At 36.2% G+C, this 26,582-nt stretch overlaps 2 protein-coding genes across 2 annotated transcripts; both read left to right on the forward strand.

Moving 5' to 3' along the window:
• Window positions 1-3,906: 3,906 nt before the first annotated feature.
• On the forward strand, window positions 3,907-11,882 carry LOC131312732 (fimbrin-2). The gene is made up of 14 exons (XM_058340674.1): window positions 3,907-4,185; window positions 4,294-4,464; window positions 5,167-5,408; window positions 5,519-5,690; window positions 6,530-6,568; window positions 6,762-6,830; window positions 6,912-7,028; window positions 8,172-8,383; window positions 9,175-9,330; window positions 9,760-9,959; window positions 10,129-10,286; window positions 10,632-10,728; window positions 10,895-10,986; window positions 11,465-11,882. The coding sequence occupies exons 1-14, from the start codon at window positions 4,099-4,101 to the stop codon at window positions 11,633-11,635; spliced, it is 1,983 nt and encodes a 660-aa protein (XP_058196657.1). The 5' UTR covers window positions 3,907-4,098; the 3' UTR covers window positions 11,636-11,882.
• Window positions 11,883-21,056: 9,174 nt separating this feature from the next.
• On the forward strand, window positions 21,057-22,559 carry LOC131312734 (transcription factor IBH1-like). Its single transcript, XM_058340676.1, has one exon. It carries the CDS (start codon window positions 21,406-21,408, stop codon window positions 21,898-21,900), a length of 495 nt encoding a protein of 164 aa, XP_058196659.1. The 5' UTR covers window positions 21,057-21,405; the 3' UTR covers window positions 21,901-22,559.
• The last annotated feature ends 4,023 nt before the right edge of the window (window positions 22,560-26,582 follow it).

The raw sequence follows: 26,582 nt of genomic DNA on the forward strand, positions 1-26,582 counted from the left end.
CATGCAATTGGTGGATGTTTTTATGGTTTGGTAGGAATTGGGCGGAGAAGATGAGTAAGAGTTGTAGGGTTTTGGACATGTGTCATTCCGTGCGGGAGTGAAGACAAACACGTAAGCATCCTCTGTTTACAACTTAAGGGAATTAGACGGCGTCGGTGTAATTGATCATATCTTGTAAAGTTCAAAGATGTAATTAATATTTATTCAAGTCTGGACGTCCATGAGACATTGGAGTCATAGTTTAGATTTATTTTTTTTGAAATTTTCCCATGAATGTAACTTTAATTAATGATAAAGCAAATCAAACCCAAATGTGCATCAAATTATACTTTTGCCATGTCCAATCACTAGCAATGATGATGAGCATATTGGTGGTCAAGTTACAAGCCAGCCCATGTGTTGGCCGGGCCTACTTTTTATCCCTGCAATGTGCTCTCACCACGGTTGTAGACATCAGAGGACCCAACGGCTAAGAGCATCTCCAATCTAACACCTTCCAAATCTCTATTTGAGATGATCAAATTAATCTATTTTATTTGAAAAGTAGATTTAAATGATTGTACTATTTATCTCAATTCCAATCCAACACTCTATTTCTCAACTCCAACACATATTTGGAGGAGATTCTTTATTTTTTCCTTCATCCTCTATATTTAGAGGATCAAAGTTCATCCTCCCAAATGGAGGAGAGTTTTAGAGGATGGGTTGGAGACAGTTTTTCCTCCAAAATGAAGAAATGGAGTATGGGTTGGAGATACTCTAATGAGGTTGGTGCTGGGATATGAAGTTCCACATATTCTGCAGTAAAACAGCGAGGGCTCACCAAATTATTAGTCACCATGCCTTTCTCCTTGTGTAAACTTCTAACGTAATAATATAGTTATAGTTCTGATGGGATCCGGTGCATTATTGGCGGCATGACCGCGCCCGTAATATAGTCGTAGTTAACTCCGCTTCTGTACGTAGACATATAGGTTCATGTGTACCTACACAGACATATGATCCCATCGACTTGGATTTTACACGTTTGCATTTGATTTGAGAATTACACCATCTTGGTGTTCCAAAAGAAGAAAGAAGAAGAAAAGATTAGTACACACTGTACATCTTTTAGCTTCTACCTGGGCCAAGCTTACTGCCTTTAGCGATGCTCTGTCCCCCATTGCTCTCTTGTATTTTTTTTGGCTGAGAATTGCCCCACGTGAGGTGTGATCTTTTTCATCAGATTAGAAAAGAAAGGTGTGTCATCTTTTAGCATATTGTCTACCAGCTATCAAAAATCTAGTTGGGATGTGGTAATTCGTGGGCCGTCTTTGTACATTGTTTATTGAGAGGTCACGGGATCAAATTTTGCCGAATGTTACAATTGATTGTCAAAGGACTTTTTTAATTTTTTTTAATTTCTGCATCAGATCATTTTTGTGGTTGTTTTGTTAAACTTCTGTATCGTGCTTAATTTAGGAGATCTATTGTCTCATTCTTACAACTCTTTAAATATAATTTTCTTGCCGCTCAAACAAGGAGAGAACGATTCGCTTTATTCCAGTTACGCCACATGTTAAACACACACGCACACACAAAAACGTCGCGTCAATTTTACTTGATTTACATATCTTGAGTACTGAAAATCCAGAAGTATAATAACGTAGCGGACTTTTTGAAATGTTCAGGGATACAAACACAAACCATCTATGTGCTGTCTGCTCACTTTTCTTTCTTTTTTTTTAAAGTTGTAGCCGTCCAATTAAAGTTTACAAAAAAATGATACATGTCGGAAATGTTTCTTTATCTTTCTCTCTGTACAGAAAATAAAAGGAGTCTTTTATGGTTAGTTTATTCATTTCTATACCAAACCATTTTCGTAGTTGTTCTGTTACGCTTCTATATTGTGCTTAATTTTGTTAGTTCTATTGTCTCATTATCACAATTCTTTAAAAATTAATTTTCTTGCCGCTCAAATATGGAGAGAACGATTCTCGTTACTTGAATCACGCCACCATATTAAACACATACAAAAAAAACAGTCGCTTCGATTTTACTTTATTTACATATCCTAAGGACTGAAAATCTAGTACGGTAGTACTATAATATAACATAGCGGACTTTTTGAATTGTTCAGGGTTACAATAACAAACCATTTATGTGTTGTCCAATTACTTTTAAAAAAAAAATTTAAAGTCGTAGCCGTCTGATTAAAATTACACAGAAAATGATATCGGCCAAATGTCTCTTTTATCCTTCTCTCTATACACTTCTTTTGTTTTACAAAGAATAGTTCAAGACCCAAATGTATCCTCTCTCTCTCTCTCTCTCTCTCTCTCTCTAGCCAATATATGTTTTTTTTTCAAAATATAAATTTAGGCATTTTGCTAAAGTCTCATCTCATTTAGGTGATAAAAAAAATTGGGTTAAAGTTTTTATTGCGTAGTCATTAGGAGTTGTATGAGTAAGTTGTAACTCTCACACAAGTAATTTTAGAGGTGATTCTCACCTCACGGATAAGCCTTGCAAAGAATTGTATATTTAATTTGAATTTTATATCGGTGTAATGCACAAGAAATATATTGCTTCACGTACATACATCATCGTATCTTGACTACATCACAAGTTTGCTTGAAACTATCAAATCATCACATCATATCTCATAGAAACCCAATCAAAACAATGTTTAGTTCACACTGAACTTGGACTTTGTAATCATTCAAGTCCTGTCTAGATTATTTTAGTGAGGACCTATTGATTCATCAAAATTGCATCACAACAAAGGTATTCGTTCGATCCTATCTAGCTACAGAGATACGCTATCATTTTTGAACAACGGTAATTTTTTCTTCCAGACTCGGAGTTTGTTTTTACTAGTACTTCTTTTTAGATGTCACAAAGAATTGCTTGTGCGCACTTTAATGATCGATACGCCGCACAATGTGTGTGGGGCCTCCGATCCCTAGTGAGTACGTAGGAGTATGTGCCAGTGTGTCACAAGTGTTTTTTTTTTTTCTCTTCTTTTTCCATTGAGTGAGGTTTTAAATGGGTGTTCACAGTGAGAATTTAATAATACCCCAGTTGGAGGTGTGTTGAAACCTTGAGAAGTTATTACCCCAACTCCTTCCTCACTTAATTCCAGACCTTATTAACAGACCCACAAAATAGGTGGTGTCATGTGTATCTTATATGCACCTCATTAAAATCGCAATTTCCTTCTTACTTTTATCCCTTTTTACAGTTATATTGTAGCATTCACAAATTTAAAATTTAGATACTCAAATAGAATCTTTTCACTCATTTTTTTTTTTCAATTTAACAAAGTGGTCCCGCAATATAATTCCAGCCCACAAATATTTCACTTATTTTTCAAAGGCAAGAGCTCATTGCTCCCCGCCAGACAATGAATATCTACTCTCCGTTCCAAATTTCTCGAACTTTTTTGGATAATCATGCATTTTGTACAGAAAAAAACAACCAAAGAAGTTAAACTTTTACTCCACTCATCTCACGGATGTTGATACACATTCGTGATATGGGCATATTTTTTTCCTGGATATTGAAACAATGTTTTTCCTGAACTAGAATTTTCCTTGGCCATTGATAATACCATTCCCTAAATTTATAATGCCACTCCCAAAGAGAAGTGTAGTTATCAATTTGGAGAAGTGTAGTTATCAATTTGGGGAGTAGCATTATCAATCCCTATATGAAATTCATTTTGCCACTCTCTAAGGGAGTGGCATTATAAATTTCAAGAGTGGCATTATAAATTCCCTTTAGTTTTAACAACAGGAGCTTGTGTCCGTTAACACAGTAGTACAAAAAAATTCTGAGAGAGAGATTGTGTGTTAGCACTAGCGGTTACTCACAGGGACAATTTGGTCATAATTTGAATTCTGTGAAACAAACTTTAAACTATGACAGCTCTGCTCCGTCCCCAGTGTTAGGCCTCCCGTTGTACTGCAAACTTCAAAAAGAAAGAGACGGAAAAGAGTGGTAACCTCACCTGCGTGTGTCTTTCAGTTTCCAGACACAGAGAGAGAGAGAGAGAGAGAGAGAGAGAGAGAGAGAGAGAGAGAGAGAGAGAAGCAGAGAAATATAAACCATTGCAATATGGCCGGTTACGTTGGGATCTTGGTATCAGATCCATGGCTCCAGAACCAGTTCACTCAGGTCGAGCTCCGCAGCTTGAAATCTCACGTAAGTCTCCCAAACTCCTCGCTCGCATTCTTCTCCGGTGTCCAAATTCTCGATCTCTTTTCTCTGCTTTTCTGAATACCGTACGATTGACGACTCTGTTTCTCTCAGTTCATTGCGATGAGGAGAGAGAATGGCCATCTCACGCTCGCCGAGATGCCGGCGAAGATGTCGAGGCTGAAGCACGTCGGAGAGAATCTCACGGAGCAGGAGAGAGACTCGTTTCTCCGAGATTCGTACGAGAAATTGGACGACGACGTTGATTTCGAACTCTTTCTTCGGGTGAGTTTGATCGTGTTAGCTGATGATATTTATTTAGTTGAAGTAAAAGCTTAAAAGCTTCGTCTGGATAGATGTGATTTCCGGTGAATTTGTTTGTTTTGATTTAGATATATATGTAGCATCATGAGCTGTTGATCGTTTTTTTATCGTACCAAAAATAATTAATAAAACGAAAAAGTTACTACTACTGAAAAGATAGCTGTAATATTCCAAGTATCATCTCAGGGATTACGAAGGCTAAGTTACAGTTATTTTAGTTACTTTCTAAATTAATTCAGCTCCAATATTCTAATAAAGCAGTAACAAAAACATACATAAACCTTCTTGTGTACAAAACTCAATAGAAAGTAAAAAAATATTTATTTTGGTTTGAAAATTTACTTGGTATGGGAGGATACATTTTTTTCTGCATAGCTATATTATCTACTTAATCACAAATTTAAGTGGATTTTCATTTACTGTTTATTCGTACGTAGAAACAAATTATATGTGAAAAAAAATGCATATTTCAGCGAACCTCTATAGGATATTTTGTTACGTTGGGAATCGACTCTTGTGGTTTTCTGTTTACGTTTTTTATGTTGATTGTTCTAATTTTGAAATGCTTTCAGTTTCCTCTGTTTCATTGGAAACAAAGGAAGAGTGCAATCCCATCTGTTGTACGAGTGGTATAATTGGTTCATAACATTTTAATAATGGCAGGTTTATTTGAAACTCCAAGCTCATATAAGCGCAAGATTGGGGGGCGGGGCAAAGAACTCATCTGCATTCCTCAAGTCTCCAACTTCTACACTGCTTCACACGATTAGTGCATCCGAAAAGGCATCATACGTCTCACATATCAACAACTACCTCGCAGAAGACGAGTTTTTAAAGGGATACCTTCCGATAGACCCTTCAACAAATGATGTCTTTGAGATTGCGAAAGATGGAGTTCTTTTATGGTGATTATCAGTAATTAGGCTGTACTGTACATACTTGCATACATACATGCTGCGAGCATGTATATTGAGTTTGTTTTCTTATTAACTTCGACAATTTCTCTTTGATGCAGTAAGCTGATTAACGTGGCAGTTCCCGGTACAATTGATGAACGGGCCATCAATACTAAGCGAGTGCTAAATCCATGGGAAATGAATGAAAATCATACTCTTTGCCTCAACTCTGCCAAGGCCATTGGATGTACCGTAGTCAATATAGGGACTCAGGACTTCATAGAAGGAAGGGTATGTACTCATGCAATCCCATACGGGAATGCTTCCTTACACATTGAAGCTATTGATACGCTGCTTGAGTTGGGATGATCTTTCATGGAATTTTGATTTAAAACCAAATGACACTTAGGAATCTCTCCCTAAGCAAACAAATGGTTATTTTGCAGCATTAAAACTTTGGATTTGGATTCCTCAGTTTCTAATGTGTCTTGTACGTGGGAATTTAAAACGAGGGGCCTGCAAAGAAATATATTCTTTTTTTATACCCCGAGGCAGGATACCTTGGTGGAAACTCGTCTAATACAAGGGTTGCCTATGTCCTATCCATGCAACAGATTAAAAGTTTCATAGTTTAAGGTGAATTATGTCTTTTAGTTCTGCTCATTTTGGTTGGTTAGTAGCCTTTTTACTGCTTCAGTCATCTTGCTCTGATCTAGGAATTATACTTCACTTTAGTGGTGCAAGCTCTTGGGGCTCTTATACTTCTGATCTATTTTACTATTTGATGCATGTATGTAAAATGAATTTGGTGGCCCAGTGCCTTGTCATGAGATTTATTTTTGTGCCAGTTTTCCCAATTGGTTAATTGAAGTTATTGAACGTAATTTGTCAACTGGCTCTGTGGGCCACCTGGATTGGGTTTTCGCATTTCATTTTCATAGCTTGCAATGGGCTTCAAAGATCATCCCTTCTTATTGGGGCTTAAGTCGAACCAACCTTCTTACCTTGAAAGTTGCTCTTGAGAATGGTCATCTATTTCATGGTCTTGATGGATGAATCTTTGGTCACATCTGTTTATTGCTTTTAGTAGTTCTAGTACTCAGAATTATGTCGTGTTTGTTCGTTTGCAGAGGCATCTTGTGCTTGGATTGATATCTCAAATCATTAAAGTAAGATTCTTCTAGTTGCTTTCTCAAATTTTAGATTCTGGTCTCTATGCTTTTCAACCCTCAACTTCTACAAATTGGGTATCCCATGAAGCTCTATGGGACTAAGTCGGTTGGTTTGATAGACTGCTTAATTCGTTCGCATTCCACTCGATAAATGTGTAACCTTTGACCTTCCTAACTGGTTTCATTTCAGATACAATTATTGGCAGACCTCAATTTAAGGAAAACACCACAGTTGGTGCAGTTGGTTGATGATAGTAAGGTGAAGAGATTTTTTAGAAGCTTTGGTTTCCTTGCGATGATTTATTACTATGCGTACACTTATTTTATATAAATATATCAGGATGTGGAGGAGCTGATGAGTTTGGCACCAGAGAAGATTTTGCTGAGGTGGATGAATTTTCAGCTGAAAAAAGCAGAATACCCAAAAACAATCACAAACTTCTCTTCTGACATAAAGGTAAAGAAGAGAGCTGAGGTGAAGTAGTTGTAAGTTAATTGGAGTGGTAACTCTGTTTGGTTTAACATTCAGAGAGTTACTTTTAACTCTCGACACAGTTTTCAATAATTTTTTCCCTCTATCTCTCTCCATTCATTACCACTCCAACTCTCAAAAATAACTTTCTAAATTGTTAACCAAACAAAGCAATATATAACTGCAATTTTTGTTGAACTGATTAGTGTTATTTGTATAATATTGAATAGTGACGTGTTCCCAATTTCCTGTTTTTGGAAATTCATGATGATTTAAAGAGGTGTTGGTTTCGGCTTAGTTTCTAGATGACAATTGGCAATTTCCTGTTCAGACCAGTACTATAATTAATTATGCGTGTTCAGTAGCCCAGTCTTTCATTTTTTGGTTATTTTTTTTCTTCTCTAAGTCTTTAAGAGGAGTGGAAATTGCGTCTAGGATATGTGCGCTACTATTTCTAGTTTTGCATAGTTTTCTTTGGAGACTCGAGGGTATTATGCGTAATGGCTTTTACCTCTGGTTTCTGTTCTTTCTTTTTTCCACTGCACTTAGTATAATTTAGCGAAAGAATACTTGTTTTAGCTCATGGCTGAAGTTGTTTTCTTATCAGATGTCCGGGAACTTGGCCATTTACTATAATTAAGTCCCATCTAGATGCCATCATCCTTGTATAATAACTTACTATGACAGTTATACTCGATGTCTTTGAAATCTCTGCTAGATTTATGGATTAGTAGTAAAGGGTTTTTCCATTTCTTAGTCGTTGTTTGTCTCTTTGTTGCATGTTTGTGTAAATTTTTCGAAATTGGAGAACCGATTTGCATCAGTTTTCAAGATGTGCTTGTAGAAGTCTGCAGTTTGATGTCTTCCCATTCGTGGTTATATCTCTGAAACTCTGAATAATGGCTCTCAATGTTCCTGTTTCTTATCCAGGAATAAGAAAACAGTTTCAGCTGTGCTCATTTCTACGTGTAGTTCTTTATTTGTTTTACAGGCAGTATCTGTAGTTCAGTTCCTTAAGTTATCAAACTGAGCTTTTAGATGTTCTCTGTTTTAGTACGTGCTCAGCATGAAGATAGATAATTTTATTGGCATTTTACTGTTTAAGCAAACAAAATGCTTTCCCTGTAGGATGCAGAGGCTTATGCTCACCTTTTAAAGATTCTTGCTCCTGAGCACAATAACCCATCTACATTGGCTGTTAAAGATACATTAGAAAGAGCAAAGTTAGTTCTTGAACATGCCGATAAGATGGGTTGCAAGAGATACTTGACTGCAAGAGATATTGTAGAAGGTTCTCCAAATCTGAACCTTGCTTTTGTGGCACATGTCTTCCAGCGTAGGTGAGATTCTACCTCTTTGATGTGCATAGAAAATGTTTACACTTAAATGCTTTGGTGGTTACAAAATCTCTCAGAAGCATGTCATCCTGTATTGAAAGTACCAACTACTTTTAAAGATATATGGATCCTCGATTATTTGCTTCTGCAGGAAAATCTATTGTTCATCTAAGCATTCTTTGTTGCCAGCCACGATGATTATTTGCTTCTGCAGGAAAATCTATTGTTCATCTAAGCATTCTTTGTTGCCAGCTGCGATGCTTCAAGATGTAACTCACAAAATATGCACTACTAATAGTTCAAAAGTCTGCAAATTTGAATACAATGTTCATGCATTGGTTGGAAAGGGTTATCTTCTATTGCCTCTGGCCTTTTTCAATCTCCTTCATCAATCATAGCCTGCAATACAAGAATATCAATGGGATCTTGGTTTCTATGCTGATGAAACTAAAATTGTCAAAAACATATCGTTTTTAAGGAATGGATTGATCCATAATTTATCCATCCTAGTCTAAATCATGCATTCCAGATTTCCTTCTTCATATACGTAGGGATTTAGATGTTTGTCGATAGAGTCAGTACTCTTGCAATCTTCAATTTTGATTTACGTTGTCCCTGCGGGAGTGTTGTTGAGTACTATATGTATAAACACTATAGATTATTACATTTTCCATGTAGAGTCTTCCAAGTTCAAAGTTTGATGTTGCACACATAAATTATGCTTCTTTTTCATCACCTACTATTTCGCGTTGAAGTATAGGCTTAGTTTGCTAACTATGAGTTTTGACCTGCAGGAATGGGCTCTCGACCCAAACAAAACAAATTTCTTTTCTTGAAACCTCACTGGATGATGCACTGATCTCAAGAGAAGAGAAAGCATTTCGATTTTGGATTAACAGCCTTGGTCATTCAACATATATTGATAATGTATTTGAAGATCTTAGAAACGGGTGAGTATCCTTCATTGTGAGATATAGAGCACAAGCTGCACTACTATACTTCCCCTACTCAATGGTGGGATTGTTTCCCGGATTATTCGGTCATTGGGTCGGATATTGAGTTACCAACAAACAATACTCCCGCATTCTTATAAATTTTATATCGTAAACGTCCATGGGTCTTCCCAAATAAATTAAAGGAAATAGAACTTGAACAGTGCTTTGTCATCGCGACTTTGGGTTTAAGTTTGAGTTTCAGTGTCATGTTGTAAATACAATGTAGAAAAAGTAGAAAACTGTTTAAATTGCAAAATGTTGAACATTTCATATCTGTTTCAATCTAATTTGAATGATGTCCAAATCTGAATATTATTATTAGCTAGTGACAAATGGTATTGCTTGATGTTATCATAATTGTTTAACTAATCTGTGCATTTGCAGTTGGGTGCTCTTACAGACCCTTGACAAGGTGTCACCAGGAATTGTCAATTGGAAGGTTGCATCTAGGCCTCCAATTAAAATGCCATTCAGAAAAGTAGAGAACTGCAACCAAGTTGTCAAGATTGGTAAACAATTGAAGTTTTCCCTTGTAAATATTGCTGGGACTGATATTGTTCAAGGGAACAAGAAATTGATATTGGGTATGTTCTGTATATCACTAGCATACTGGATTTGTCATGCAATGTAAACTTTGACATGTTTAATGAATCCTTGAGTTCAAAACTTTCCATTTGAGTATGGAACTTTTTCAGTGAGACAAGAAGTTTGTATTTGTAACCTAAATTCAAGGATACTGAACTTTCTTTTCAGCTTATTTGTGGCAACTGATGCGATACAACATGCTTCAACTTCTAAAGTTGCTGAGATTCCATTCCCATGGTAAGGAGCTTACAGATGCAGACATTTTAGAGTGGGCTAACTCCAAAGTGAAGATGTCAGGAAGCCAGAGACATATGGCTAGTTTTAAGGTATAGTATTGAAAGCTTTTCTCTAGTTGAATAATTGTCATTGTCGTCAAACCAAAACTAAATTGAAGGCCTCTCTTGTGTTAAGCCTGGTGTATAAAGCTTAATCCCATTGCTGGTATTGAAGTGTGCATATATTTGCTCTCTTGAATATGTGTGGTGGTGGGTGGGGTGATGGGGGATATATGAACTAAATGACACTAGGCATAGCTAATACTGCTAAGTTTTGGGAGAATGTTACTCATCTTAGAAATTGGACACCATAGACTCCGGTGAAAAAGGCTTCAAAGATTTGTTACAATGATAGTCTCTGAGTCTAACTGATTACTAATTGCTTCCATTTTATAGGATAAGGGTTTGTCAAACAGCATTTTCTTCCTTGAGCTACTAAGTGCTGTAGAGCCTCGAGCTGTTAACTGGAGTCTTGTTACGAAAGGAGAAACCGGTATGTCCTCCTAAAACTTGTATGTTATTTAAAACTGGATAATATGAATGCTCCTTTGTCTTGTAATTAATTGCCTTTATCGTCATCTCAATTACTCATCGAAAGTCGTCACAGTTATCACATTTGTAACTGATTCTCTTTAATTTCTTGAATTTTGCCAATTTAGAGGAGGAGAAAAGGATGAATGCTACTTACATTATAAGTATTGCAAGGAAGCTTGGCTGTTCAATCTTTTTACTTCCTGAAGACGTAACTGAGGTACTCAAAGAACCCTTTGTGTTTACCCATTGATTCCATTGTTTTTCCGTTAGTCCCCACAGTACTTGGAACTTGATTTTACATCCTTCAAAACGGCAGGATCTTTCTATTCAGCTAGACGTTTAGTTAGTTACATTCTATGGTGTTAAAGTTTACTTGGTTAGTTACATTCTATGGTGTTAAAGTTTACTTGGAAAAAGTATGCATTGATGGATCTCAAATACTCTCCTAAATTATGGCAACTAATTCTTGTTCTTCTTCGCTGTGTTTGTATATTGGATTTGTGGAGGTCCCGGAGGGAAAAGAAAATAGATAGGATCTGTGAAGTTGTTTTTCTCTCTTTTTCCCTTAGCTTTTCTTTACCCTCCAAAAATCCTGCTACAACTCCAAGCTCAAACACTGACATGAAAATCTTTTTGGTATTCTGATTGGTATCATTGTATCTGATTTACATGATGGTTGTCTTAACTCTTACCAGGTAAATCAAAAGATGATTCTTACATTGACAGCAAGTATCATGTATTGGTTCTTGAAACAACGAATAGAAGAAAGGCCATGTGGAGCTTCAGATACCGAGAGTGGTAGCCAATCAGAGACAACCTCAAACTCGACAATCGATGACACTGCTTCCGAATCTTCAACAGATTGATAAGTTGAAGAGATAGGTGGTGATTTTCTGCAGAACTTGAGATAATTTTCTCCAAAGTTCTACCATATCTCTTGTTGTATGATTTTTTTTTTTTTTTGTTGCCCTTTTTGGTTTGTTTGTTAAATGAAAGAACAGAATATGACATTGGCAGGGGGTGTTGTGGAAATTTTGTAGAGAAACTGATGCATATGTGAATAGCTTCAAGATTGTATCAATACGATAAAATGACAACAACTTGTTTCTGTTTTGATTCTGTCTTTTCCCGTTTGGTTTTCTTTTCCTCAAGAAATCCTAGAAACCAAACAAAGCGTTAAATTCTGCAATGTATGTTGGAATTACATATAATACTGAAGATTAAAAAAGGCAATATATGTTAAGTTATGATGCTACTTATTAACCTATATGTAAGAAAAGTACAGCCTCATTTTATAAGTGGGCTCCCTTTTAGTGGACAGTGAAATTGATTCTCAAATTAGCTGGTCCATTGAGCTGGATATCTCAAGTTATAAAGAGAGGAGAAATGAAAGTTCATCTTATTAGCACCTAGGGAGTGCGCCTAAACTGGTTTTTTTCAACAACTGTTTGGTTCATTCTAATAATATGACATGTACACTTACAGAATATGAGAGAGAGAGAGAGAGAGAGAGAGAGAGAGAGAGAGAGAGAGAGAGAGAGAGAGAGAGAGAGAGAGAGAGAGAGAGAGAGAGAGAGATCTAGGCACTCCCCATCTCAATATTATTGGTTTTTAATTAGTAAGTTTGAAATCTGGTGCCGATAGTTACTGATTCGTCACAGCTCACAAAGCATTTTCTTTCTTTCTTTTATTCCTTCTTATTTTTGTTCCCTGCTGGTGAGAGAGCCAAGTTAAGATTAGTGGTCCTAAGAAGAAGATGCAAGCATGTGGCATTGTGGATAATAACGGGGGCTTATCTAAACATAAGCCACAATAATATTGTCAGATTAGTTATGGTGTCTTAGTTTTTTTATAATCAGTCCGGGCCAATTTCCGCACACCTCGACTAATTCTGAGCAACAAATTTTATCACTTTCCAAACCTCTGGATAGACGAACCACCAAAGAATTTATAACACCTGAGAGGTTATAAGGAGGGAACACACCCCCAGAGTATCGGGAGTCGGGACTTGACAACCCGGCCAACCCCTTGGTCGTTAAGGAGTCTTAGTTTAAAAGCCTTTTGGTGGTTTGTCAACTTTTAGTAGGCAAAAAATGGTCCTACCATGTTCTTCTTTTGCTATTGAAAGGCACCTTAATAGTATAGCTTCAACCATGCGTGTGTGTGATTTGATTTGCATTTATAGTTATTTTGTTCTCTTCAGACTTTTTATGTTCTAGCCAACGGCCTTTTAATTGATGCCTCTTTTACCTAGGTATTCAATAGCCTTTTAAATTAAAGCTCTAAAACGACGTCTATCGGATGGTGATTAAAGTTGGATAGAAAAATGTATAATGACGATGTGTATCGTTTTATGGCCAGTTGATTAGTATTATTTTGAGAGTCTAATGGCAACACCCACTACTCTGGGTTTAAGGTCACTAAGCCCCGAGCAGTGGAGGGATTAGTAGGCAAAAAATGGTCCTACCATGTTCTTCTTTTGCTATTGAAAGCAACCTTAATAGTATAGCTTCAACCATGCGTGTGTGTGATTTGATTTGCATTTATAGTTATTTTGTTCTTTTCAGACTTTTTATGTTCTAGCCAACGGCTTTTTAATTGAGGCCTCTTTTACTATCTAAGTAGCCAATGGCCTTTTAAATTAAAGCTCTAAAACGTCTATCGGACGGTGATTAAAGTTGGATAGAGACATCTGTTCGAATCTGAATACACATTGTTGGTATTTTTATACAATGTATACATTTTTATTACCTATATATATAATGACGACGTGTATCGTTTTATGGCCAGTTGATTAGTATTATTTTGAGAGCCTAATGGCATCACCCACTACTCTGGGTTTAAGGTCACTGAGCCCCGAGCGGAGAGGGAAGGTGGGCCCTCAGCCTACGAGCTAGGTTGGGAAAAAAAATATTCATTCTTCTCCTTTTTTTTCTTTTTTTAAATTAGATTCATGTGATAGTGTTCTAACGAGGTTTTTATGTGCTGGCTGTCAACTACCTAACGCACAACTCTCCTTCTTTATCTGGGCTTGAGACCGGCTATAAATAAATAAATAAAATTCTAAGCGAGACACATGCGGATCGAGTTTGGTTGGTTTGGTGGTTCATTTTTTTTTTTTTTTCCATTTTTGTTTTTGTTTTTGTTTTTGAAGCCAACACTATCATGCATTATAGTAGTAATCCTTTCCATGAAAGCTTGCTTCATCTCTATCTCAATGATAAAAAGAAGAAGATAACTAAGAAGATTATGCCCAACATTTGGGGCTATGAAGACTGTTTTCTCATTGAAGATTTACACATGCAGTTCATAGAAGAGTGATCGATGTAGCTGCTCGAGTACTAGCTTTTACATCGGGCGACGACCAGTATCTCTCATTCCGTGTATTAATATATCCGATCTCATCGTTATCCTCAGTTGCAAGATATACAGAATTATCAGTTTTTTTTTGTTTTTTTTCGAGTGTGATTCGTTGCCTTTCGATCTATATCGAGCTATCCATCAAGATCTTAGAGCCGATCGACTCTTGGTATTTTCAGCCACAAATTAGTAGTACGTAATTGTCAATCAAACGAAGGGTCAATTATCGACAAGCGGAATGTTAAAAATGACATTGTGATGCAGCCATGCCATGCAGGTGGCTGAAATAGCGAAAGACGATCCTTATCGGCAATCACAATATTAGAAAGACTCACTTATCTATATATTTGGTGAGCTTCTATTAAGGACTTATGTGGATCCTAGTCCCCGTTCAGTTACACGGTAAGGATAAAAAACGATGAAAAAAATCAACTTTTCTGTAATTTTGTGTGTGTTCAGTTATTAGGAAAGTTATATAACCAGCAGTTTCAACTTTCCCATTAGAAAACAAGAGTCTTGCCAAAATGAAGAAATTTATAGTTTTTTGCAAGATTCTCTTCAAGACAGAAAAATAATTTTTATTTTCCTTTACTTCACCTCACTTTACTTTTCTCGAGAATATATTTTTCACGCAACACTCCTGACAACTGAACAGAGCCTTAGGTGCGGACTTCATAGTTCGGAGCCCCGCACTAATAATCGGAGCCGTTCAACTTATTTAAAACATGTTTTTAAGGGTACCTGCAAAAAACAGCTCAAACGAATATATATATATATATGAGAAAATCTTTTTTACGGAGTTTTTCGCGAAAAAATGTTTATGGAGCACCATTGCGCGTGTTCGAAGTGTATTAGACGGTCTGAATTTTAAACAAATTTTTCTAGAGAAGAGTTTAACTCTTACCCGGAAATTTTTTATTAAAATTCAGACCGTTGATCGCCGAAACGGACGACTGTGATTTGGCGCCTCCGTGATTTGCTTATTAACGGCTCCTCGGTGAATAAGCTTAATTTCTCTGCACGCGCGCGTATATATATATATATATATATATATATATATATATATATATTTTTTTTTTTTTTACAGTAGGATTTAGGAAGAATCTCAAACGGACATAATTTCCCTACAAGGACTTTTGACCGAATTTTCTCAAAATTCCTCGTCATCCACATGCAATGTCCCACTGTAAAATTTTGACGCATCCTAGCTATATATAGGGTTCTAATTAGTAGAGTAGGATTAGGCCAAACCCTATCTAGGGTTTCAGCCGATCGATCACTATAAACAAATTCTTCAACGTGTGGCGGCATTAATTTGGTAATAATGTTGACTAAATTAATCAATCATCTTGCAGGAAAGCAAGGCTACATGCATATATGGTTGGCATGGTGATGGGTTCTTAATTTCCTTAATTACAGCTTTGATCTATTGGTATCATGCACAGTACTAGCTGTTACTCGATCAACTCCTTGCATGGCAATACCACCTGCAGGTATGCATGCCATTTCAACCACAGCTCCGTCTGCAGTATTCCACAAAAGTGTATCTGATCGGTATGACTCGATCTGCGACTGCAATTGCACGAGAATAAATAAAGATACAAAAGCATCATTAATGTGTACGTTAAGTATTTGCAACTCTCTCTATCAGTAAATTATTAGTATAAAATCTTAAATATTATACACCAAATCGGCCGTGGCTCGATCTCAAGTATATATATATATATATATATATATATATATATATATATATATATATATATATATATATATATATATATCATTGCGTACTGAAATCGGTCAAAACTATCAAGTACCAGTTGTAGCGGCTGTGCATCCGACTAAAAATATGATGCATGTCGAAAATCAGCCGTTGGATATGTATCTAGCTTGCAACATGCACACTGATACTTCCTTATCCCGGCCCCTCAATGTACGTGTACCCCTATCGAGTTTTATAAAATATTTTGTTTGCCGTGCAAAAAAAAAAAACATGCACATTGCTACGAGAGTGTACCTCTTAATGTTACTTTTTTTTTTGCTCGGCAAAAGAAATTTTTTATTAATTTCGAAAGGGTACATCGAGGAAAAAACAAAAATTACAAAGCACTAAAAGCATAGAAATGTATCCAACCAAAGTTGGATAAAACACCTCAATTATCCAATCTACACTTTCACTTTTCGAATCTTATCCAACTACCCTTGTGTAGATTTTGATGTTAAACTTCGCCTTCATCCACATAGCTACTTTTGTTTTAACCATATCCGCCACTTCCGGAGATTGGGTGGTTGCCCCATTGAATATATACCCATTCCTCATTAACCAGATGGACCAGATCGTTGCAAAAAAACATACTTCCCAGATGTCTTTCTCTCCAAGTTTTGAAACATATTCCCAAACCACCAAAGTGCTAACTCTACTAAGGAGGATGGACAAGCCCACTGGATGTTCTACCAAGCCAAAATTTCTGACCACACCACCCACGAAAATTGACAATATAATTAAGATCATGATATCAAATGGGAATTAAACGGTAGAACAAGCATATATATATATATATATATATATCTCTCTCTCTCTCTCTCTCTCTCTCTCTCTCTCTCATTAGTATTAGATGGTATATGTATGTACCTTAGGCATTCAAACTATAGTTTTTTTTTTAGGTAAACTAGGAGCATTAGATAAAATTAAGAGTCATACAAAAGTCTAGGGTATTCTACCCCATTTGCGTCCTCGCAAAGTTGCGAGTTAATACAATCCGGAGCAACATCAAGTACATGAAAATCTAGATCATCATCAAACGACATACTAGCTATTACATCCGCACATTTGTTTCCTTCGCGATAGATGTGGTCAATCTTCTCCACTCCCAGTTGTCTCATCAAACATCTGCAATCATGTATGAGATTATTTAGAATATGTCGGGGTTGATTTGGGCCCATAATCAGTTGAATGGCTGCCTTTGCATCCATTTCCACACGGAGGGGAATAGTTTTCTAGCTAGCTAGGAGGGATTGCATGTACCATATATATGACCTTCATTTTCTTTTCTTACTTTTTCTTCTACACCAATCTAAGACCTGAAATAGAGTAAGTTTCAATGAGTCGATGAAAACCAGAGTCGCGATCTGAAATAGGGTGAGGTGATCAAAACCAGAGTCGCGATGTGGATTAAGGTGAAATTCGATATCAATGTATACACTGTGGAGGATTTTAAAGGTTTCCTTGATGGAGTTAGAAAGGTGAAATTGTAATATGTGTTTGAAATGTGTTAGGTGATCCGTCCAACTCTCAGTTGGATGCTTATTTTTAGTGTTTCTCCCTTTTTTCTTCTTTGTCTGATCTCGTAAGCATCGTGTGCTTTCGATGTTCCCCCTCGATATAACCTTTCGAGATTTATAAAAGTTTCTTTTGCCAATCAAAAAAAATAAAAAAATGAGTCGATGAACAGAAACTGTCTTCAGTTTACTTCTTTAATTGGCTCATCCAATGATCAACTACATAACGAGTCGTCACAAATATGTTATCTTTTCTACATCAGTCGTTAATTAACTTGGTAGGAGGAGAAAAAAAATCAAAATTTGCATGTGATGATCAATGTCAAAAGTTGCATAATTGAATCATGTTCGATTGATTCAGATTCAAAAACGAACAGTTACATATTCAAAAATGATCATGCTCGAAGAAATTAAATTAAATGATCATGCTCGAAGAAAATTAAAATGTCATTCGGTCACACGACTACTTATATTCACTTGACCTAATTAATTGTTTGTCTAGATAACTTACTGATCAGATCCGGCAAGATGATTTTGATTTGGGCCCACATTTCGCCAATTGCATGGTACAGTTCATCTTTTTTTTTTTTTGTCACGGCAATATACATCAGCGGGGGTTAGTGGGGGTGTTAGAGTTAGCACGGGAAGACTAGAAGCTATCTATAGCCCTGGTTCCCTAAAGGGCCTGCCCTCTGTGGGGCTCGAACCCAAGATCTTCCATAAAAGAGAGGCAATGACTGACCAACTGCACTAAGCAGTGGTTGTCATGGTACAGTCCATCTAATGAGCTGCAAACCGGAATCATTAATTTGACGTCCTAAAAAGATGAACAATATTGTCAAAACTTTCATCTAAACTTCTAGAAACAGAAGATGTCACAATCATAATCGCGATAAAAGAATTCTAGGGTATTAATTAGTAAATAAGACCATAGGGGTTGATGATGATGTTCAATTAATTAAACTACGGTAAATTCATGACCAAATATTTACTGCTTTGAGACTTTTAAGTCCCTTTTCTTTCTGTTTTTTGGTATGTCGGAAATTCGATTAACTAAAAATGTAAGGTTCAACGCAGAGACATAGCTAGCGAAGATAAAGAACAGAATAGACTGAGATAAGGCCACAGAGCACTAATCTAAAACCTGCCTAAGAAGAAGGCTATCTCTAATTTAGTCTTGTTTTGTGATATATACAAAGTTTCAAGCATATATATATATTAATATATACACACACACACACTCTTTCCGTCCCAAATTGTTTGGCCGGTCCGCAAAACGATAACTTAAAAATAATGCAATTTTTTCAAGAAAAAATTCAAACTTTTTCGTAAATTAAAAATACTCATTAATATCTAGTAAGTTGTTGAAAAACTTTTGATTTTTTTTTTTACAAAAATTGTATTATTTTTAACACTCCGTTTTGCGGACCGGACAAGCATTTTGCGACGGAGAGAGTACTTTTTAAGTCTTGACTTTTTCTTGTGTAATGAAGTTTAAGCATCATAATTAAAGTAAAGTTACTTTTGCTTAAGAGTAGAGAGATAAGAAAGATCAGATTCTTTAATTAATGGTTTATCCTCCATTAAGCTGCTTTATTGACACCAAGGCCCTAGCTTCTATAACCACTCAACTAACACCAACCATTTTCTTGTGTACAGTAGTACTATGAAACAAATATCAACAACTAATTGGCTATGGTCAATGCGTGCGATAGATATTTTCAGAGTAGATCGATAGATATTTTCTTTTTGATAACGGGATTTTTGGATTAGTTAATTCGCACGCATCTTGACTAATTCCGAGACCCTAAAATTAACGATCAGACAAATTTCTAGTGGTCTCAAAATTTGAAATGTTTAGCCTTCGTGGAATTAATTCAACTTGCGACCTCTTAGGAAACAACTCCTTTAGTTATTTTTTCATGTCCACTTGGCCAAACGGCCCCATGGGTTTTTCACAGATGAAATGTTTGCTTTTAGAATTCTGCGGTTAAGTTAAACTAGGCTTATTTATCTTGAGGTTTTAGGGTTTTGAAATGAGAGTAGTCATTTTTTTGTAATATGAAAAATAAAGCTTTTCTGCTGCTAACTCAATAACAACATTGTTTCTCTGTTAATAAAAATACCAACATATAGATTGGATAAATTAAGATCAAGAAAAGAAACGATCAGGTTGATAAATAATTTTTGTATTTAATATTCCACCCCTCTCGACTTATATTATTTGGAACTAAGTTGCACAATATCGCCTTTTAATTAGTAGTTTTTTTTCTTTTGTTACTTCAAAATTCAACTACATCTTTTGAAATGTTTTGGAAAACATTGCCATCTTTTGCACATCACAATGTCATGTTGCGAGTTTTACAATATATACACACACACACATATATATATATATAGAGTCCCTTTCTCCTAAGAATCACCTTAACTTAATAAAATAAGGACCTCCCTTTTCCGATCAAATTTCGATGATCCGAGCCGCTCAATGTGTTCAAAGCGTGATTTTAAGGGTACACAAGAGAAATCAGCAAAAAAAAAGATAGGGAAGGGCTTCATCCAAGCAGTTTTTGTTTATTTTTTATCAAACGGTTCAAATTAAAACTGCTCGGATGAAGACCTTCCCGGTATTTTTTTTTGCCGATTCCTCGCGGATACATTTAAAATCACGTTCTGAACACATTGAGCGGCTTGGATCATCAAAATTCAAACGGAAAATGAGAGAAATGGAGAGATTCTTATTTTAACTAAAATAAGGATCACTTTATTTGAAAATGACTGTGTGTTTATATATATATGTGCTCAAACTCATTGGATATATACGAGCGTGGCATACCACGTCAGCTCAAACTGTTGTACCATTGCATCGAATAATTAAATCTTAATTTGTTGTCACACGGTAGCTAGGAAGAATTCACACTCACCTGTATTGAAAGGGAAAAGAAACGGAAAAAAAAGGGAAACGTGAAGTATGAATCACTTCGAAAGCATCATCTCGCACTTGACAAGGTTTGAATTCTAAACTTTCCCGTTAGCCGAAAAAGTACCCAATTGGGCTAGAGGCCATCAACTCCATCAAGTGATGTGTAATTCACTTTGTTACAATCCAATACTAACAACTATGAAATTCCTAGGGCTTTTAGTCCAAAATGGCAAAGTCCGACTAGACAAGAATTTTCCAAAACATGAAGTGAACACTTGTTTCCATTCCAGAAAAAAACAAAAGACATGGAACCAGAATGTGAGAGGGGTCCACCAATGCCAAGTTGGGGTGATGGAACCATGTGCGATCATATGGTGGTGGGCCCTTTGAAGCCCCACAATCCCCCACACTTTTCACCTCCCAAAATTACTAATAATAATGAAATATGATACTTTACTATCAAATCCCATGATACATTATTCATTCACTTGTATAATAGGATCCGGCTTTTCTGCAATTGGACGGTAGAGAAGTTTTTGCAGTCTCATCTCGTCTGTTCATCTAAACAAACAATGATTCAAATTTTAAAGACTTTTCGCAGAAAAAATTATTCTTCATAGAAAGAATCTTTCAACAAAATTTAACCATTAAAAATACTTTTAGGGCAATCGAGATTACGCAAACTGCTGTCTAATTAAGCAACCATTTCTTATATAATATACGAGGTACTAACAAGTAACACCCCCTTCAAGATTGATTCCCCCACCTCCCTCTCTTTTCTTTCTCTCTCTCTCCTCACCGCCCATTTCCAATCCCTTCCTCTCCCATTCTCCTTTTCTCCAAATTCTCTTCACACGTTTGCTCCCATAATTCTCTCTCTCTCTCTCTCTAAGTAGATACTGTGTCAGACGGTGTCAGAGAACTAAGGTTTCCTTTTGTCCTCCTGAGCGAAGGACGGAGGTCCCTTTGTATCAGAAGAAAATCTCTCTCTCTCTCTCTCTCTCTCTCTCTCTCTCTCTCACATTCCAACTGTCCATACCTCCACAAAAGAAACCCTAAATTTTTTGCTCAATACTCATGACTCCTCAACTCTCACCCGTGAATCCTAACTCCATCAAGACTAGATTCACTCATCGGTTCCTAAGAGCCCTTAAAAGACTGCGCAAGAATAATTCACGCACCGCCACGTCATCACAACCCTCGGCTCTGGGGCGATATCGGAAGGTAAAGCTGGCTGCTGATGCGTCCATGGCCGCTGCGGTGGGGCCGAGGAGGGTCTGGAGCTGTGCGATGCTGCGGAAGATCCGGTCGCGGGGTTTTTTGGCGAGGAGAAGAGGAAGAAGAAGCTGTGGTGGGGCTGTGAGGAGAAGGAGAGTTCACATGGGGAAAAGAGGTGGAAAATCAGGGTTCGGTGGTGATCGAAAAACCGAGGAGCTTCGGAGGCTGGTTCCGGGGGGAGAAGCCATGGATTTGTACAGCTTGCTGGATGAAACTGCACATTACATGAAGTGCCTTTCAACCCAGGTACAGGTCATGAGAAATATTGTCGATTTCTGCTATACCTCTACTTAGGGAATGTTCGGCTCGATGGACTCAACGTTGGAATGGAATTGCCATTCCATGGAATACTTAATCCAAATGCACCCTTAGAGTATCGGTAGTCCGGAGTTCTGTCGGTCATTACATAACGGAGGTTTTGGACTTCTGATACCGATAATTATCTAAAGTATCGTCTGATACTCCTATATAACTGTGTTACGGATGCAGATACCGCGATGTCTAGCCGTGATTGGTGCTGTTATACATTTATACAATACAAATAAAACGGATCTAGAGAGAGAGGTGTTTACTGTTTATGACCTTCAAATTTTTCTTACCCACAAATTGTCTACACCGGTCTGCCGATGTAGATTCTCATGTGATCGATCTAATGAGAATCTTGAGGAACGTGAAGATTTTCGTGTGATTCAATGACTGAAAATACACTGGAAGACCGGTAGAGACATTTGTGGGTACAGATCCACGATTTGAACTCGTGTTTATGATGGCGGGGCTGGAAATTAGGAGTTCTGGGGGTATAGAAATCACAAGTAGGCTATGCACCAAGCCTTACAAGAAAGTGTTGTAGAATTGTGTAAATTAGAGTACGTACTGATTGTGAGAAACTGATGGGAATTTCACTTGTTTGTACAGAGATATATGGTTTGTAATAATATCTGTAATTACTTTTATCTTGCCTTCAAGTTACTACTTAATTACTTTATTTTAATTTTTCTAATTCCTTGTAATTTTGTTTGTTTGATCCATTATGAGGAAAAACTGTGCTGAATTTTGGACTAGTGGTGCAGGTGGAGATAGGAGGTGCTATCTAAAGGTGAGACACATGCATTTGTATCAATCAATTCTTAATTGGCAAATAATGGAAAAAAAATAGTTAATCGATTAAAGTCAGGTCATCCACACTGTGATTAGGGGATTCGCAAGAGATGTCTCTCTCGCAGCTTGACCCCAGAAGATTGCCAAGTTCCAAACTCAAAATATCTTGATTTACACCCCTTAGAGTATCCACAATGCTATAATCAAAAGTAAAAGATTTTTAAAGTTAACAATGTTAGTGTAAAATATGACTCACAATACTATAATCAAACTTAATAACCTCCTTAGAAATAATCAAATTTTGGACTTTGAATAATCAAAACTAGCAACATTTTAACAATAATCAAATTTAATAAACCCTGTATATTCTCAATCAAATACACCAATCATTATACAAAAATGTTCTATTTCTCTACCATTTTCCTCTCTCTCTCTCTCTTTCTTTTGGAACAATATTTTCTAAAAAAAAAAATTTTATTAATTTTTTTAGAAAATAGTTTTTTTTTAAATAGGTTTTTTTTCCAAAAAAAATAAAAAAAATTCAATTTTTTTTCTATTTCTAGTAAATAGTTTTTATTAGTTCCAAAACTATTTTTAGAAAAACTATTTTCTACCGTTCCCAGTTTTTAGTAGTTTGAAAGATGATGTGACAAGTTTTGATTATTCAATTTTGATTATGCCATTGTAAACATCTACATTGCTAACTTTAGCAATCTCTTAAATGAATAATCAAAAGCTAATATGACAACTTTTGATTATAGCATTGTAGATACCCTTATGGCCACTTAAGCTACCCCTTTGGATTTTTGATTTCTTCCATCCTTTTCTCATCAATAGTACTCTCTCCCTTTAGTTTTTGAAAGGCACTCTCTCCCTTTAGTTTGAAAAGAACACAACTACATTTGCGGATCTAGTTTCACCGAAAAAAAGGAAAGAAAAAGAAATGAAGATCTAGCTAGTTTTTCCTATTTTAGAAGAATCGTTTTTTTGCTTCTGTTAAACTTCCTGAAATTTTTTACAACTACTTTTATAAAAGTTTATACATGCCATTTTTATTTTATTTTTTGCACGGTTGATCTTGAGATATCGAGGACATTTTTTTTTATCGGAAAAAGAAACACTTTATTGAGGAAAACGATATTGATCAGGACATAATACATGTTGTTATAAACTATTATTTCATATATACATATTCTTTACTGAGGGTCTCAAAACCCCCGGTAGTACGGTCTTTAATAAATTTTCTCTATCTATCTATCTCTATTTTATTATTACCCTAAAAAAACTATTCTCAAAACCCAAATCCAAACCGAACAAGACCGTAGGTTTTACAGGTGATGACTGCATCTCATGTTGATTTTTTAGTAATTAATTTTGTACCCTATATACAATTCAATGTACTCCTTCCGTCCCAATTTGTTTGTCCAACCTCAAAAATTTAATTTTTTTTTTACCAAAGATAAACTGCATATATAGATAAATGAAATAAACATTACAAGTGCGATACGGCCGCCTTAGCTTTTTTATGGGCAGCCGTAACCGTAGTCTTTTTTTTGCTCGGCAAACGAAACTTTTATAAACTTGAAAGGGATACATCGAGGGAGCGAAAGAAAAAAAAAATAAAACAAACACCCAACAGATAGTTGGATGTAAACACACCTAAATCTAAATTACAATTTCACCTTTCGGATTCCATCGAGATATCCTTTAAACCGTAACCGCTAGTCTTGAGACCTTAACAATTTTTACAACCAGAAAATTAGAACATAAAGAACAAAAGTCAGAAAGAGCTAAATGAACATCAAACGGTGCACGCTGCCTATCCAGTAAACCTTGCACAAACACTTCGCAATCTATCTTGATACAGATTTTTTCCATTCCTTGTTGGCTCGCCCATTGTAGCACCATCAAACCTGCACGAATCCCCATCAAAGTAGCCGACAAAGCCTTACATTGAACAACTTGATATAGCGCTTCCACTTCACCTATATCTAACACCCAAGCTGCAGCCCCTCTATTTGAACTAGCAAACCAAGCTCCATCAGACACAAAAGAGACCAAACCTTCATGAATTCCATCCACACCAGTCTTCTTAATGCTTCCACCATTACACACTAATGCTTCTACCATTACCAATCCTCCATTTCAAGCCCTTACACAGCACAACAGCTCTTTTCCCCACACAACACCCCTCCATCCCCAAGACACCAAAGAGGACGGGACCACTTCTAACAATCCCTGCCTCCGAGAATACTTACCCACCAGCACCTTTGCAAGCAAATAGTCTAGATTTTTCAGAAGCCGCCAAGCAACTTTAGCCAGCAAAGCTTGATTGAGGCAGCCCAAATTCCTCAAACCTAAACCCCCTTTTGCCTTAGGCAAACAATAGACCTCCCACTCATTACTCTAAAAAATAATTCTCAAAACTCAAACTGAACAAGGCCGTAGGTTTTAGAGGTGATGACTGCATCTCATGTTGATTTTTTGGTACTTAATTTTGTACCCTATATACGCTTCAATGTACTATAATGTTTGTCAATATTAATTTGTCATCTAGAAGCTTATGGCTTAATGGAAAAGAATTTCGTTTACCTGGGAAAAAAATCACAGAGTTTTGAAAGAAGTTTATCTTGAGAACACAACTCTTCTTTTATGGTATTGAACAAACTCTCTCATAGCTTGGGATTAGTTATCTGAAATCTTCTCTCTTCTTTTCTTTTTTTTTGTTCAGGTGAAGTTAATTAGTTTGAAACCTTAGTTAAGGTGTGTTCCACTAATTAAAATTATAAGTATTTATTAATAAAGACTTATTTTTTGAATTAAATGCGTTAGTTGTGATCTAATAAATTGATGGCATTAGCTGATGCATTTTGAATCCTGCGAAAAGATAATTGAATTGATTTATTACACCCAAAATAACTACAGTAACATTAATTTAAACTAACGAATCCAAATTACTGACATTTAAACTAATGAGTACGTAACTGATTTTATTTTATTTTTGGTAAACCATGACTGAAAATTTTGGATACAAAAGTGTTACCGAATAAATCACTTCGTTCCATACCGGTCGGTATCCTGCCAGAGAAGTACGAGTTTGGAACAATAAACAGGCCAAGCAATTATATGTAGTTCAATGTCTGGTTTCAACGTATGGTTTTAAATAGCAGTAACGGGTTACATAGTCTGGTTTCAACGTATGGTTTTAAATAGCAGTAACGGGTTACATAAAGTGACGATCCCGATGTACAAGAGTACCGAACGATGCGCAACCGCGCGGGATCAAGTACTGTACCGGTGGCAAATTTAAAAAAATCTTTTTTGGCTAACAAAAATAATTCTAGCGCCTATATCCATTGCAACAGTCTACTATCAACTATAATAAACTGGTTTGAAAATCGGATAAAAAACGATACGAAGTAGGAATCGACCGACAAGCATGTGGTTTTCTAATTTCATCGATATATTCACATGTAACGACATGACATAGCCAAAAAAAATTGATACGCAATGGTCGATAATCGATATGCTAAACGAACACTATCGAAAACCTAGCTACTTTCAAGATTTCGTTAAATGAGACAATGGGTACTCGGAAAAGGACAGATATGGTGAATCAATTTCAATTGAAACCTAAAAATTAGAAAACCTTTGTTCTTTAATTAAGAGGTTTTAGTACTTAAAATCGAGTTCCTTAAAACATGGGCATGATTAGAATTTAAAACTACTCTTCAATAAAATTCAGCTGGAATCTCCATCTTTGAAATGTAAGTAATGATGGAAAAAAAAATTGAAAATATAAAGTAAGAATTAGAAAGCAATATGTGCTCCTTATAAGCTCACAGGTTCCATTTTCACGGAGGCCAAATATTCCAAAC

Source organism: Rhododendron vialii, chromosome 13a, assembly GCF_030253575.1.
Source record: "Rhododendron vialii isolate Sample 1 chromosome 13a, ASM3025357v1".
Taxonomy (NCBI): domain Eukaryota; kingdom Viridiplantae; phylum Streptophyta; class Magnoliopsida; order Ericales; family Ericaceae; genus Rhododendron; species Rhododendron vialii.

Coding starts and splice junctions, on each gene's coding strand:
- LOC131312732 (XM_058340674.1), top strand. CDS start 4,099: ATGGCCGGTTACGTTGGGATCTTGGTATCAGATCCATGGCTCCAGAAC. Junction 4,186..4,293: donor TCCGCAGCTTGAAATCTCAC/GTAAGTCTCCCA, acceptor TGTTTCTCTCAG/TTCATTGCGATGAGGAGAGA. Junction 5,409..5,518: donor AAAGATGGAGTTCTTTTATG/GTGATTATCAGT, acceptor TCTTTGATGCAG/TAAGCTGATTAACGTGGCAG.
- LOC131312734 (XM_058340676.1), top strand. CDS start 21,406: ATGACTCCTCAACTCTCACCCGTGAATCCTAACTCCATCAAGACTAGA.